General features: G+C 46.1%; 2 protein-coding genes across 2 annotated transcripts; both read right to left on the bottom strand.

Moving 5' to 3' along the window:
• Positions 1-5,137: 5,137 nt before the first annotated feature.
• On the bottom strand, positions 5,138-6,079 carry LOC119943885 (olfactory receptor 9I1-like). Its single transcript, XM_038765070.1, has one exon. The coding sequence runs from the start codon at positions 6,077-6,079 to the stop codon at positions 5,138-5,140; it is 942 nt and encodes a 313-aa protein (XP_038620998.1).
• Positions 6,080-15,914: 9,835 nt separating this feature from the next.
• Positions 15,915-16,877, bottom strand: LOC119944086 (olfactory receptor 9I1-like). The gene has a single exon (XM_038765306.1). The coding sequence runs from the start codon at positions 16,875-16,877 to the stop codon at positions 15,915-15,917; it is 963 nt and encodes a 320-aa protein (XP_038621234.1).
• Between the last annotated feature and the right edge of the window lie 57 nt (positions 16,878-16,934).

The following is a 16,934-nucleotide window of genomic DNA, read 5'->3' as shown; positions in this document are numbered from 1 at the left end:
GTGGACTCAACGGCGTCCTGTTGATCCCAACAGCATTCATTCATTCATTCATTCATTCAATCATATTTATTGAACATTTACTGTGTGCAGAGATCTATACTAAGTGCTCAGAAAGTACAACTCGGCAACATACAAAGACAGTCCCTACCCAACAATGGGCTCACAGTCTAGTGAAGTATCAACTGGAGATGGGAGAGACAGGAGGCAGGGAGGTCAGCAAGGTCAGCGAGGAGGCTGATGCAGTAGCCAAGATGGGATACGATAAGTGCTCGGACCAGCGTGGCAGCAGTTTGGATGGAGAGGAAGGGGTGGATTCTGGAAATGTTGTGAAGTATCAGGGAGCAGCCTGGACTAGTGAAAAGACCACAGGCTTGGGAGTTGGAGGACCTGAGTTCTAATATTGACTCAGCTACTTACCTGCTGTGTGTCCCTGGGCATGTCATTTAACTTCCTAATGCCTCCGAGCCCTCGTCTGTAAAATGGGGATTCAATACCTGTTCCCCCTCATACTTACACTATGAGCCCCAGGTGGGACGGGGTCTGTCCAACCTGATTATCTTGTATCTACTCCAGCACTTAGAATAATGCTTGACACAGGTGGTTAACAAATACCAACATTATTATTATTATTGTTATTATTCCTGAGGTAAAACTGACAGAAGTTGGTGCCTGACTGAATATGAGGATTGAAGGAGGGAAATGAGTCAAGGCTGTGAGACAAGGAGGATGGTGGTGACACCATCACGGATGGTGAGAAGCAACATGGCTCATTGGAGAGCGCACGGGCTCTGGAGTCAGAGGTCATGGGTTCAAATCGCGATTCTACCAATTGTCAGCTGTGTGACTTTGGGCAAGTCACTTAACTTCTCTGGGCCTCAGTTGCCTCATCTGTAAAATGGGGATTAAGACTGTGAGCCTCCCATGGGACAACCTGTTCACCTTGTAACCTCCCCAGCACTTAGAACAGTGCTTGGCACATAGTAAGTGCTTAAGAAAGCACTTACTATATCTGTATAATGGGGATTTAATCCTCCTCCCTTTGACTTAAAAGTGTGAACCCTATGCAGGACAGGGACTGTGTCCAACCTGATTAACTTGCCTCTACCCCAGTTCTTAGAACAATGCTGGACACACAGTAAGAGTTTAACAAATACAATTTTTAAAAATCTTGTATTTATCCCAATTTTTAGAACAGTGCTTGGCATAGAATAAGCATTTTACAAATAGAATAAGAATAGCGGTCATTATTATTGTTAAAAAGAGCTATCATCTATATTCTTTTTAGGAAATGGTGCCACTCGAAGCGGAGTTTCAGCAGAAATCTGAAACAAGTTGGTGACTTCATACCAGTGTATTTTTCCCGTGAGAAAACATTGTAAAAATATCCCAGAATTTCAGAGATACAACTAAAATCATCATCTGCCCAGAAGAAAGTTAAAAGCTGACTGAGGAAATGCCTGTTACATCTCATTCCTCTCCATTGCCAGTAAGATCCCAACCAGGAGTCAAAGTAGTAGTGAAGCAACATGGGAAGTCCAGGCCTGGGAATCAGAAGGTCATGGGTTCTAATCCCGGCTCTACCGCTTGTCTGCTGGGTGGCCTTGAGTAAGTCACTTCACTTCTCTGTGCCTCAGTTACCTCATCTGTAAAATGGGGTTTGAGACTGTGAGCCCCACATGGGACAGGGACCGTGTCTAACTGGATTTGCTTGTATCTACCCAAGTGCTTAGTACAGTGCCTGGCACAAAGTAAGCACTTAACAAATACCACTATTGTTATTATTCTTAGTGGTATTTATTAAGCATCTGAATGCCATGCTCTGTGCTAAGCACAAGTGATGTTTAATGGTATTTGTTAAGCGTTTACTTGGGGACAAGCACTCTACTACTACTACTACTACTACTTATAATGATTATGATGGCATTTTTTAAGCACTTACTATGTGCCATGAACTGTTCTAAACACTGGGGGAGATACAAGGTAATCAGGTTGTCCCACGTGGGGCTCACAGTCTTAATCTCCATTTTCCAGATGAGGTAACTGAGGCACAAAGAAGTTAAGTGACTTGCCCAAAGTCACACAGCTGACAAGTGGCAGAGTCAGGATTAGAACCTTTGACCTCTGACTCCCAAGCCCATGCTCTTTCCACAAAGCCATGAACTGGGGTAAATAATTAATTAATTAATGATGGCATTTGTTAAGCTCTTACTAGGTGCAAAGCACTGTTCTAAGTGCTGGGGGAGGATACAAGGTGATCAAGTTGTCCTGCATGGGACTCACAGTCACTATCCCCATTTTACAGATGAGGTAACTGAGGCTCCGAGAAGTTAAGTGTCTTGACCAAGGTCACACAGCAGACATGTGGCAGAGCCGGAATTCGAATCCATGACCTCTGACTCCAAAGCCCGTGCTCTTTCCACTGAGCCACGCTGCTTCTCTAGAAGCTAATCGGGTTGGATCCAATCCCTGACTCACAGAGGTCTCACAGTCTTAATCCCCAAGTTTACAGATGAGGTAATTGAGGAACAGAGAACTGAAGTGACTTGCCCCAGGTCACACAGAGACAAGTGACGGAGCTGGGATTAAAAACCAGGTCATTTAATTCCTCATCTGCAAAATGGAGATTCAACCCTCCTCCCCCTCCTACTTAGTCCATGCCGGCAGGGACTGCATCCGACATGATCACCTTGTTTCTATCCCTGGACTAAGATTAGTGCTTGACACATAGCAAGCACTTAACAAATCCCTCAATTATTATTATTATTATTGTAGTCGGTCATTTACCATTAGAGACTGCTGTGCGTAAGGAGAGATTAAGGGCCTGGGAAGTTTGTGACAGAATATCAATCAATCAAGCCTTTTAATTGAGTGCTTACTGTGTGCAGATCACTGTCCTAAGCTCTTGGGAGAGTACAATACAACAATAAACAGACACATTCCCTGCCTATAACGAGCTTACACTGTAAAGGGGACACAGACATTAATATAAATAAAGAAATGACAGATGGGTACAATATGAGCTATGGGCCTAGGAAGTGGGATGAACAAAGGGAGTGAGTCAGGCTGAAGTAGAAAGGAGTGGGAGAAGAGGAAAGTGGGGTTTAGATCAGATTTCTTGGTGTGCCATGAGGAGGCAAACACACAAAATCACTTCCAAGTGTCAGTATGACGTTGTGGACAAAGAATATTCCCTAGAATCTAAATCGTGTATCAGGCTGCACCCGTGAAACCCTGCCCACAATATGAAAGACAGACACAATGATGGAGATGACAGAGTTGAACTTTGCCAGGGAGAGTAGGAGCATATAGGGGAGGCGAGCCTTCTGACCCTATTCAGTCCAAATGCAGAGGGATTTTCAAGGTAGCAGAATTCCCATCATGAAGACATCAGTGGCAGCTTTCTGCCATCAGTCAACTGGGAAGAGAAAAAAATGGAAATTCACACCATTAAGACTGTGAGCCCCATGCGGGACAGGGACTGGGTCCAACCCGATTTGCTTGTTTCCACTCCACCGTTTAGTACAGTGCCTGAACATAGTGCTTAAAAAATTCCACAGTTATTATTCTGATTTGGGCTGATTCAGAAGATTAGTAAATTCCAACAGGCCAGAATTGGGGCAGTGGAAGTTGCGACTGGTAAATTGATTTCATTGTGTGTTTGCACTGTGCTCAGTACTAGATACTTCGTATTATTTTACAAAGTGAGTGTCTTTCTCTGAGCCAATTTCACCTCCTCCCACAGTTCTGTCCTTCTCTTTCAAACACAGCATCATCAATAGCATTTATCGAGTGCCTGCTGTGTGCAGAGCAGAGCACTTGAGAGAGCAATAACAATAATTACAATGGTATTAAGCATCTACTATGTGTCAGGCACTGTACTTAGCACTGGGGTAGATGTGAGATCTTGTCTTACATGGGGCTTACAGTCTTAAGCCCCATTTTCTAGATGAGGGAACTGAAACCCAGAGAAGTGAAGTGACTTGCCCAAGTTCACACAGCAGCAGACAATTGAAGGAGCTGCTATTAGAACCCAGGTCCTTCTGACTCCCAAGCCCATGTTCTATCCACTCTGCTTCTCAAGTACAAAAGAGTTAGAAGACAAGAACCCCAGGCTCAAATAAATTACAATTTAGATCCTCCCCATAGAACCGTGACTCCTCTAAACTTGGTGTTCTTCAAGGAATCAATCATAGGTATTTCCTGAGTGCTTACTTTGTGCAGAGCACTGAAAAAAGCTTTTGGGCAAGTACAATATAAAAGACTTGGTAGACATGTTCCATGCCCAAACAAGCTTAAATTCTATAGGGGAAGACAGACATCAGCAAAGCCCATTGCTCCAGTCTCAGCATGACAAACAGAGGTGAAGATAAGAACTACATTAAAAAAAGATCCATCAAACCCTAGTTTCTCCTTACTGTCAGCTCAATATATTACCATGGACTAGTAAATTCATCCCCCAGAGCTTCAGCGTTCCCATTTATAAAATGGACATTCCCCTCTGATTTCCTATTTTACCTAGAAGAATGAAGATATAGCTAGTAAAAGGAACCCCTCTCAGTGTCACAATTTGTGACCTTGGGCAAGTCACTTAACTTCTCAGTTTCCTCGTCTGCAAAATGGGGATTCAACCCTCACACCCTACAACTTAGACCATTAGCCCAGTGTGGGACAGGGACTCTGTCCAATCTGATTGTCTGGTATCTATACCTAGTGCTTAGTCCAGGGCTTGGCGGTAGTAAGCATTTATCAAGGATCACAATTAGTCTTACTCAGTAATGCCTTCTGCCCTGGTAGGATTTGGCAGACAGTCCCTCTCTCCTCCAGGCCCATTTGATACCACCAAGCCCCGCCAATTTAGACTTGCTTCCAGCCACAGGTTGAGCCCTGGATTCTTTTGTAATCATCACCCACAGAAGAAAAAATGAAACACATTTGAACAGATACAGGCCGTTAGAGGCTAGGCAAGCCAACCCCAGGGGGGTGATGTGAGGGGCCTGTGAAAGCAGGACTTGGACCTGGGATGGTTCGGCTCTGGGATCCACATGAGGAAGACCTTCCGTGCCCCAGTGGAGGTGACGGACGGGACTTGTTCACTGCCAGAGCGAGAGGAATTTTTTCAATTGATAGAATTGAACTTTCATGGCCCTTGCGTGATCTTGGTCCTGTTGAGAACTCTACTCAAGGCCTCCTTCACCTCTTTGTTCCTCAGGCTGTAGATCATGGGGTTCAGCATGGGGATGACCACGGTGTAGAACACAGATACCACCTTGCCTACCTCGAGGGCCTGGCCCATATCGCCTTTCAGGTACATGGAGGCGAGAGTCCCAAAGAACAGAGCCACGGCGGTCACGTGAGAGCCACAGGTAGAGAAGGTCTTGGCCCTTCTGCCAGCCGAACGGATGCACAAGATGGCCTTGATGATGAACAAGTAGGAGACCAGGATCACCGTCACGCTGGTCGTGATGACAGAGAGCGATACGACGAACATGACCAGCTCCCGGGCCTTGGTTTCAGTGCACGACAGCTTCAGCAAGGGCGGGAGGTCACAGAAGAAGAAGTCCAAGCAGTGAGACTTACAGAAGGAAAGAGAAAAGGCACAGCCTGTGCAGATTATGCTGATGACCAGTGCCCCCGCGTAAACCCCAGACACAAGCCCCCAGCAGGCCCGGGGGGTCACGATGGTGACATAGAGGAGGGGGTGGCACACGGCCACGTAGCGGTCGTAGGCCATGACTGCGAGGAGGCAGCACTCAGTGCTGGCGCACAGCGTGAAGAGGAAGAACTGGGCTGCACATTGCCCAGATGTGACTGACGTGCTGCCGGACCTCAGGGCCACCAGCATCTGAGGGACGACGACCGAAGAGTAACAGGCGTCCAGGAGGGAGAGGTGGCCGAGGAAGAAGTACATGGGTGTCTGAAGAAGGGTGTCCACCTGAATGAGCCCGACTATGCCCAGGTTGCCTCCCAGGGTGAGGAGGTAAAAGACCAGGAATACCCAGAAGAGAACCCTCTGCAGTTCCGGCCACTCGGGGAAACCCGTTAGGAGAAACTCGGTCCCTTCAGTGCCATTCTCAGCCATAGAGCTGGGGTTATCTACTGAGATAAAAAAGAAAAAGAAAAGGGTTGAACTAGTGGCAGAGGAGAATGGTTTCTCCGCAGAGGAACAAGTCACACCTACCTCACCTTTGAGAGTCAGAAGACCTGAGTTCTCATCCTAACCTTGCCACTTGTCTGTTCTACGATCATGGGCAAGTCACTTCACTTTTCTATTTCTCAGTTCCCTCATGTGTATAATGGGGATTTAATCCTCCTCCCTTTCACTTAAAAGTGTGACCCCTACACGGGACAGGGACTGTGTCCAACCTGAATAACATGCCTCTACCCCAGCACTTAGAACAGTGCTGGACACACAGTAAGAGTTTAACAAACACACAGTTTTAAAAAATCTTGTATCTCTTGGAATGCTTAGAACAGTGCATGGCATAGAATAAGCATTTTACGAATAGAATGACAATAGCAATGATGATGATGATGATGATGATGATGATGATGATGATGATGATGATGATGATGATGATGATTAAAAAGAGCTAGCAACTATATTCTTTTTAGGAAATGGTATCAATCAGTGCAGAGTTCCAGCAGAAATCTAGAACAAGTTGGTGACTTCATGCCAACATATTTTTCTCACAATCCCAGTATTTCAGAGATACAACTAAAGTCATCATCTACCAGCAGAAAGTTAAAAGCTGACTGAGGAAACTCCTGTTACATCTCACTCCTCTTCATTGCCAGAAAGATCCCAACCAGGAGTCAAAGTAGTAGTGAAGCAGCATGGGAAGCAATGTGGCCTAATGGATAGATACCGGGCCAGGGACTCAGAAGGGCATGGGTTCTAATCCCGGCTCTACCGCTTGTCTGCTGTGTAGCCTTGAGTAAGTCACTTCACTTCTCTGTGCCTCAGTTACCTCATCTGTAAAATGGGGATTGGGACTGTGAGCCCCACATGGGACAGGGACTGTGTCTAACTGGATTTGCTTGTATCTATTCTAGTGCTTAGTATAGTGCCCGGCACAAAGTAAGCTCTTAACAAATACCATTTTTGTTATCATTTTTAGTAGTGACCTAAATGCAATGATCTGTACTCACCACAATTGATTTTTAATGGTATTTACTAAGCACTTACTATGAGGCATGCACTCTACTACTACAACTAATAATAATACTGATGGTATTTGTTAAGCGCATACTATGTGCCATTCACTGTTCTAAGCGCTGGGGTGGATAATCAGTCGTCCCAAGTGTGGCTCACAGTCTTAATCTCCATTTTACAGATGAGGTAACCGAGGCACAGAGAACTTAAGTGACTTGCCCAAAGTCACACAGCTGATGAGTGGCGGAGCAGGGATTAGATCCCTTGCCCTCTGACTCCCAAGCCCGTGCTCTTTCCACTGAGCCACGCACCGGGGTAGTTACAAGCTAATCAGGTTGGACCCAATCCCTGTCCCACAGAGGACTCACAGCCTTAACCCCTATTTTACAGATGAGGTAACTGAGGAACAATGAACTGAAGTGACTTGCTCAAGGTCACACAGCAGACAAGTGATGTAGCTAGGATTAGAACCCAGGTCATTTCATTTCTCTGTGCTTCAGATTCCCCATCTGCAAAAATGGAATTCAACCCTGTTCCCCCTCCTACGTAGTCCACGTTGGGCAAGGACTGCAACCGACATGATTACCTTGTTTCCACCCCTTAACTCAGATAAGTGCTTGACACATAGTAAGCGCTTAACAAATACCACTGTTGTCATTATCATTATTATTAATGTAGTTGGTCCTTCACCATTAGAGACTTCTGTGCTTAACGAGAGACTAAGGGCCTGGGAAGTTTGTGACAGAATATCAATCAATCAAGTGTATTTATTGAGCACTTACTATGTGCAGATCACTGTACTAGGCTCTTGGGAGAGTACAATACAACAATAAATGACACAATCCCTGCCCACAAGAAGGTTACAGTCTAGGGGAGGAGAGACAGACATTAATATAAATAAAGAAATGACAGATTCATTCATTCATTCAATCGTATTTATTGAGCGCTTACTGTGTGCAGAGCACTGTACTAAGCACTTGTGAAGTACAAGTTGGCAACATAGAGAGACGGTCCCTACCCAACAGGGTAAATAAGGGCTGTGGGGCTGGGAGGGGAGATGACCAAAGGGAGCGAGTCAGGGTGATGCAGAAAGGAGTGGGAGAAGAGGAAAGCGGGGCTTAGATCAGATTTCTTAGTGTGCCATGAGGAGGCACACACACAAGACCACTTCCAAAAGTCAGTGTGACATTATGGACTAAGAATATTCCCTAGAATACAAATTTTGTAACAGGCTGCGCCTGTGAAACCCTACCCACAACACAAAATACGTACACATTGTTGGAGTTGATGGAGTTGAACTTTGCCAGGGTAAGTAGGGGCATTTTGTAGGAGGCAAGCCTTCTGAACTTAATAGGTCCAAATGCAGAGGGGCTTTCAGGATAGCAGAATCCCCACCATGAAGAAGTCAGTAGCAGCTTTCTGCCATCAATCAACTGGGAAAGGAAGAAAATGAAAATTCACAGCATGAAGACTGTGAGCCCCATGTGGTACAGGGACTGGGTCCAACCTAATTTGCTTGTATCCACTCCAGCGCTTAGTGCAGTGCCTGGAACACAGTAATCACTTAAAAATACCGCAGTTATTATTCTGATTTGGGCAGATTCAGAAGATTACTAAATTCCAACAGACCAGAATTGGGGCAGTGGAAGTTGTGACAGGTAAGTTGATTTCATTGTGTGTTTGCACTGAGCACAGACTAGATACTCTGCATTATTTTACCAAGTGAGTGCCTTTTTCTGCACCAATTTCACCTCATCCCATAGTTCTATCCTTCTCGTTCAAACACATCAGCATCAATAGCATTTATCGAGCACCTGCTGTGTGCAGAGCAATGCACTGAGTCCTTGTGACAGCAATAGTAAGAATTACAATGGCATTTGTTAAGCATCTACTATGTGCCAGGCATGGCACTAAACAGTGGGGTAGATGTAAGATTTTGTCCCATGAGGGGCTTACAGTCTTAAGCCCCATTTTATAGATGAGGGAATTGAAACCCAGGGAAGTGAAGTGACTTGACCAAGGTCACAAAGCAGCAGACGACTGAAGGAGCTGCTATTAGAACCCAGGTCCTTCTGACTCCCAGGCCCGGGGTCTAATAATAATAATAATGATGGCATTTGTTAAGTTCTTACTATGTGCAAAACACTGTTCTAAGCACCGGGGGGGATACAAGGCAATCAGATTGTCCTATGTGGGGCTCACAATCTTAATCCCCATTTTACAGATGAGGTAATTGAGGCCCAGAGTAGTGAAGTGACTTGCCCAAAGTCACACAGCTGACAATTGGCAGAGCCAGGATTTGAACCCATGACCTCTGACTCCAAAGCCCGTGCTCTTTCCATTGAGCCATGCTGCTTCTCTATCCACTCTGCCTCTCAAGCACAAAAGTGTTAGAAGACACGATCCCCGAGCTCAAGAAATTTACAATGTAGATCCTCCCCGTAGATCTACGATTCCTTCCAAACTTGGTTGGCATCAAGGAATCAATCATTGGTACTTACTGAGTGCTTACTGTGTGCAGAGCACTGAACTAAGCTCTTGGGCAAGTACAATACAATAGACTTTATAGACACGTTCCATGCCCACAACAATCTTAAATTCTAGAGGGGAAGATGGACATCAGCAAGCCCCATTGCTCCAGTCCCAGAATGATGGAGCTAAGAACTACACTAAAATAAGATCCATCAAACCCTAGTATCTCCTTCCTGTCGACTCAATTTATGACCATGGACTAATAACTTTATCCCCCCAAGACTTAGTGTTCCCATTTATAAAATGGGCATTCCCCTTTGGATTCCTATTTTACCTAGGAGAATTAAGACGTAGCTAGTAAAAGGAACCGCTCTCAGGATCGCACCTGGAAAGTTTCCAGCACTATACCAGTCATGACTACGGGAGGGAGAGCCAGGAAGAGCCATGCCCATTCCATTCCTAGCTTGGGCAGTGGCTAGCGAGTGGAAGGCAATCTGCCATAAGTCAAAACTCAGGTGTGGGGCATCAGTGGCATGGGAGAGAGAGTTGAGGGTAGAGACTCATTTACTGTGCGGAAGGAGGCAGTGGTAAACTTCTTCCATATTTTTACCAAGAAAACTCTCTGGATACACTGCCGGAACAATTGCAGATGGAAGTGGGGCATTCTGGGAGAGATGTGTCTGTGGAATCGCTATGGGTCGGACACGACTCGATAGCATAAGACAGCAACAAGTAAAAAGAAACAAAGAGATTATCAACAATAGTCCATCTGGATGCTACAGTGATTGATTCATTCAATCATATTTCTTGAGCACTTACTGTGTGCAGAGCACTGTATTAAGCTCCTGGAAAGTACAATTAGGCAACAAATAGAAACAATCCCTACCCAACAACAGGCATACAGTGATGCAATCATGTAACTTAAAAACAGACTAGCATTGAAACCCAGGTGGAAAATAATAATAACAGTGGAATGTATCAAGTGTTTACCTTGTACCAGCAGTACTACTAAGCCCTTGGATAGATATAAGGGAACCAGGTGAAATTCTGCAAATGATTTTATCTCAGTATTGGAAGATGCTTCCTTGGAGAATGAGCTGCTACTCTAATGGATAGAATGCGGACCTAGAAGTCAGAAGGGGTTCTAATCCTTCCTTGTCCACTTGTCTGCTGAGTGACCTTGGGCAAGTCACTTCACTTACAGTTACCTTTTCTGTAAAATGGGGATTAAGACTGTGAGCCCCATGTGGGACAGGGACTGTGTCCAACCTGATTAGCTTGTATCCACTCCAGCACTTAGTACAGTGCCGGGCAGGTAGTATGACCTTAACACATATACAAAATAAGCGAGAGAAGGGACACTCCATCCCTTCAGTCACCTGCCCCTAATGCACCAGGAAGATTGGATGTAGCAATAGGGGAGAACAGGAACTAATCTCACTGTGATTCTCCAGGAGGAGAAGGTGAGATCATTTGGGCAAGTCAAATTTGTCTGATTATCTTCTCTGAACATAAGACGATGGGACTAGTCCTGATTTCCCCCAAAATCAAACCTCCTTGATCAGCCCACACCTCCATGGATACAGGGGCCTCTGTCATCCTTCTTCTAGGACGTTCAACAGGGCAGCGACTCACATCCACCCCTCCCAGCTGGCCTGCTGAAGCAGAGGCCTGAGCTGCCTTGCAGGGTGGGAGAAGTGAAGGACAGTCCAGAGGTGCAAATCGGGAGCTGATTATGCAAAATTCCCCGGAGCGGGTGAGTTTCAGGACTGGAATCTTCAAAGCTGAAGGGGTAGCAGGGCCATCTAGGACAAGGGTTGATGTTGGAAATAGGAGAGGAGCCCGAGAGGCTGCCAGTAAATGGAGAAAAAAACCTCCAGACCCCACCAGCAGTGTTGTAAAGAAAAAAATCAATCCATCAGTGGTACATATTGAGTGCCTACTGTGAGCAGAGCACTCTTCTAAGTGCTTGGGAGAGCAAAATATGATAAAAAAAATGCCACTCACCTGTGTGAATGACAACAAACTTGGGACCTTGAGTTTTCTTGAATGCACTATCTAATTTTTGACTCTGTCTTTTCCTCCTCTTGCATTCAATCAATCAAACAGTAATATTTATTGAGCACTTACTATGTATAACACTACAGAGTTAGTAGATAAGTTCTATGTCCACAGAGAGGAAAAGGCACCTGGAGATATTTCCCGTTTTGATCACTGCCTTTTTTTTATGATATTTGTAAAGCACTTACTACGCATCAAGCACTGTTCCAAGTGCTGGGCAATATACCATCTCCAATCTTCAGATGAACAGACTTAAATGGGTTGGGACCGAGATTTTTATCTCCACGTAGGCTGATTGGGTCACTGTGGAAATCACATTTATGTTGATTTCATAATCCTCAGGAAGGGTGATTCTAATTTGGGATCTCCCACAGGACACCTAATTAATAGGTCTCTAGATTCCACACTCCTAACCAGATCCTAGAAAACTTCAAGACGGAGCAATGAGAGAAGAGGGATCTTCTGTGAGCATAATTGTTTGGATTTGGGTTTTCTAATCGGGCCCAAAGCTTCCAATTAACAAACTCTCAGCCTTCCTAACTGGGAGGAAAAACAACTTAATCAATCGATCAATCTAAGGCATTTATTGAGTGCTTACTGTTCACAGAGTAAATAAAATAATGAAAATGGTATTTGTTAAGTGCTTATTATGTGCCAAGCACTGTTCCAAGCACTGGGGTAGATACAAGGTAATCAGATTGTTTCACGTGGGGCTCACAGCCTTAATCCTCTTTTTCCAGATAGGTCACTGAGGCACAGAGAACTTAAGAGACTCGCCCAAGGTCGCAGAGCAGACAAGTGGCGGAGCTGGGATTAGAACCCATGTCTTCTAACTCCCAAACCCATGTTCTTTCCAGTAAGCCACGATGCTTCTCATTATTATGTGAATCATCATAATAATTCACATCATTATGTGTTTTATTACACATACCATTAACAATACCAGAGTTTTTATTATTATGATCACCCATCCCTCTAGACTGTTACCTCGTTGTGGGCAGGGAATGTGTCTACTAACTATGTTGCATGCCCTCTTCCAGGTGCTTAGTTCAGTGCTTTCCACCTAGCAAGTGCCCAATAAATAGCATTTTTTTTATGGTAACTGTTAAGCACTTACTATGTGTCAGGCACTCTATTAAGTGCTGGGGTAGATATAAACTAATCAGTTTGGACAGAGCCCCTGTCCCATTTGAGGCTCACAGTCTTAATCCCCTTAATACAGATGAGATCACTGAGGCACAGAGAAGCTGAGTGACCTGTCCAAGATCCCACAGCAGACATGTGGAGGAGCCGGGATCAGAACCCAGCTCCTCTACTCCCAGGCCTGCGCTCTATCCACTAGGCACGTTGCTTCTTGACTGATTGTGATTTGCATCTCAGCTCTGGGCTCCCTAAAGATGTTCTGTGATCCAGGGACTGGGGAGCAATAACAAAGAGATTAGCTGGCTGAGATTCTAATTCTCCCACCGAGTCATCTGTGCCATGGAGTTCCAGATTCTCTCTGTCAATAGCATCATAATAATAATGATAATAATTATGGTACTTGTTAAGCACACAGTTCAAAGAGCTGGGGTAGATACAAATCAATCAGGTTGGACATAGTCCCTGTCCCACATGGGGCTCACACACTTGATCCCCATTTTGCAGATGAGGTAATTGAGGCCCAGAGAAGTTACATGACTTGCCCAAGGTCACACAGCAGATATGTGGCAGGTCTGGGATTAGAATCAGGAGCTTCTGTCTCCTGTACCCATGCTCTATCCACTAGGCAACACTGCTTCTCTATTCCTAGGATTGGGGATTGTGTCTGTTGTCTTCTTTCTCGCTTTAACTCAAAAGTTATCAAATCCCAGAAGAAAGACTGCTGTATCCCGGAGATTTAAATTGTTTCCTCATGCTAAATAAATACAACTGAATGAATGAAAGACTGAATGAACATTGTGCTGAGCACTTGGCAGAGTACAACAGAGTTATTAGACTTGATCCTTGGCCTCAAAGACTTTACAGTCTAGCCAGTGAGGTGAGCCCATTGTTGGGTAGGGACCATCTCTATATGTTGCCGACTAGTACTTCCCAAGCGCTTAGTACAGTGCTCTGCACACAGTAAGTGCTCAATAAATATGACTGACTGACTGAATGAATGGATGTTAAAATAAATTACAGAGTGGGGGAAGAAACTGAGTTTAAAGATACAAGGGATGGGAAAGAGAGAGTGGGAGGAGTACCTAAGAGCTTAGAGGATGAGGACCTCAAGTGCCTAGGTGATGCAGTAAGGAGGGAAATAGAGTAGGGAGGTGAGGGATTAGTCAGGGAAGGCTTCCTGGAGGAGATGAAATTTTAGTAGAGCTTGGAAAAAGGGGAGCGGGATGGTTTGCAAGTTATGAAGGGGAAAGACGTTCCAGACAGGAAGGAGAGCGGGAGCAAGAGGTTGAGATCTATTACATGTTCCAAATTATTTATTCATATTACTGTCTGTCTCCCTCTCTAGACTGTAAGCTCACTGTGGGCAGGGAATGTATTGCAGACTCTGTTGAATTGAACTCTCCCAAGCAGTTAAACCACGGAGCTGCACACAGTAGGCGCTCAATAAATACCTTTAATGATGATGTTGGTGGTGAAGGGCGTGAGATCGAGGCATAGTGAGTAAGTTGGTGTTAGAGGAATGAAATATGGAGGCTGGGTTTTAGTGCAAATGTAGCGATGTTGAGTAGTGTGGAGAGAGCTGACTGAGGGCCTTAAAGCCAATAATCAGGAGTTTCTATTTTCTGTAGAGAGGGATTAGCAACCAAGGAAAGTTTTTGAGGAGTGGGGAACTGTGGACTGAGTGGTGTTTCAGAAACCTGATCCCAACACCAGAGTGAAGTATCGACTGGAGAGGGGAGAGACAGGAGGCAGGGAGGTCAGCAAGGTTGGCGAGGAGGCTGATGCAGTAGCTAAAATGGGATACGATAAGTGCTCAGATCAGCATGGCAGCAGTTTGGATGGAGAGGAAGGGGCAGATTCTGGAAATGTTGGAAGCATCGGGGAGCAGCCTGGGCTAGTGAAAAGACCACAGGCTTGGGAGTCAGAAGACCTGAGTTCTAATCCTGCTCTGACACTTGCCTGCTGGGTGAACCTGGGCAAGTCATTTCACTTCCTGATGCCTCCAATTCCTCTTCTGTAAAATGGGGACTCGATACCTGATCCGCCCGGAGGTGCGCGGCTTGGACAACTTCCCCCCGAGCCAGCCCTAAGTCGTCGTCTCCAACCACCAGAGCTCCCTCGACCTGCTGGGGATGATGGAAGTGCTGCCAGGATGACACGTGCCCATCACCAAGTGGGAGCTGCTGTGAGCAGGGCCGGCAGGGCCGGCCTGCTGGCTGGCCGGAGTCATCTTCGTCGACCGCAAGCGCTCCCGCCAAGCTAACTCTCTTCCTCCCTTCAAAGCCCTACTGAGAGAATCACCTCCTCCAGGAGGCCTTCCCAGGCTGAGCCCCCTTTTTCCTCTCCTCCTCATCGACCCCCTGCCCTACCTCCTTCCTCTCCCCACAGCACTTGTATATATTTGTACAGATTTATTACTCTATTCATTTTACTTGTACATATTTACTACTCTATTTTATTAAAGATGTGCATATAGCTATAATTTTACTTATTCTGACAGTTTTGACACCTGTCCACATGTTTTGTTTTGTTGTCTGTCTCCCCCTTCTAGACTGTGAGCCCATTGTTGGGTAGGGACCATCTCTATATGTTGCCGACTTGTACTTCCCAAGTGCTTAGTACAGTGCTCTGCACAAAGTAACACTCAATGAATATGATTGAATGAATCTACCCTGGCGCTTAGTCCAGGGCTTGGCACATAGTAAGCATTTAACAAGTATCATAATAAGTCTTACTCAGTAATGCCTCCTGCCTTGGTAGGTTTTGGCAGACAGTCCCTCTCTCCTCCAGGCCCATTTGATACTGCCGAGCCCCACCAATTTAGACCAACTTCCAGCCACAGGTCAAGCCCTGGATTCATTTGTAATCATCACCCAGGGAAGAAAATTGAAATATATTTGAAAGAAGAATACAGGTCATTAGAGTCCAGGCAAGCCAACCCCAACAAGGTGATGCGTGTGGCCTGTGAAAACATGACTTGGAGCTGTGACGGTTTAGCTCTGGGATCCACATGAGGAAGACCTTCCATGAGCCCAGTGGAGGTGACGGACAGGATTCATTCGCTGCTGGAGTCAGAGTAACATTTTCAATCTATGGACGTGACCTTCCACCACCCTTGCGCGATATTCATCCTGTGGAGAATTTTCCTCAGGGCCTCCTTCACCTCTTTGTTCCTCAGACTGTAGATCACCGGGTTGAGCATGGGGATGACCACGGTGTAGAACACAGATACCACCTTGTCCACCTCCAGGGCCTGGCCCATATTGCCTTTCAGGTACATGAAGGCGAGAGTCCCAAAGAACAGAGCCACCGCGGTCACGTGAGAGCCACAAGTAGAGAATGTCTTGGCCCTCCCGCCGGCCGAATGGATGCACAGAATGGCCTTGATGATGAACAGGTAGGAGATCAGGATCACCGTCACACTGGTCGTGATGACGGAGAAAGCTAGCAGGTAGATGACCAGCTCCCGGGCCTTGGTGTCGGTGCACGACAGCTTCAGCAAGGGCGGGAGGTCACAGAAGAAGAAGTCCACGTGGTGAGACTTACAGAAGGAGAGAGAGAAGGTGCAGCCCGTGCGGATCACGGTGTTGACCAGTGCCCCTGCGTAAGCACCGGACACCAGTCCCCAGCGGGCCCAGGGGGTCACGATGGCAACATAGAGGAGGGGATGGCACACGGCCACGTAGCGGTCATAGGCCATGACCGCGAGGAGGAAACACTCAGTGCTGGCACACAGCGTGAAGAGAAAAAACTGGGCTGCACATCGCCCGGACGTGACAGACACACCGCCGGACCTCAGAGCCACCAGCATCTGAGGGATGATGACCGAAGAGTAGCAGGCATCCAGGAGGGAGAGGTGGCCAAGGAAGAAGTACATGGGTGTCTGGAGATGGGCGTCCACCTGGATGAGCCCAAATATACCAAGGTTGCCCCCCAGGGTTAATAGGTAAATAACCAGGAATACCCAGAAGAGGCCCCTCTGCAGTTTCTGCTGCCCAGGAAAGCCCATTAGGAGAAATTCGGTCCCTTCGGTCCCGTTCTCGGCCATCGAGGTGGGGTTATCGACTGAGATGAAAAAGAAAAAGAAAAGTGTTGACCTAGTGGA

Source organism: Tachyglossus aculeatus, chromosome 22 (genome assembly GCF_015852505.1).
Source record: "Tachyglossus aculeatus isolate mTacAcu1 chromosome 22, mTacAcu1.pri, whole genome shotgun sequence".
NCBI lineage: Eukaryota > Metazoa > Chordata > Mammalia > Monotremata > Tachyglossidae > Tachyglossus > Tachyglossus aculeatus.
The sequence above is the reverse complement of the archived record's forward strand: the minus strand, read 5'-3'. Positions and strand labels throughout refer to the sequence as shown.

Excerpts from the sequence above, each read along its gene's own strand:
- LOC119943885 (XM_038765070.1), bottom strand. The coding sequence starts at position 6,079 with ATGGCTGAGAATGGCACTGAAGGGACCGAGTTTCTCCTAACGGGTTTC.
- LOC119944086 (XM_038765306.1), bottom strand. The coding sequence starts at position 16,877 with ATGGCCGAGAACGGGACCGAAGGGACCGAATTTCTCCTAATGGGCTTT.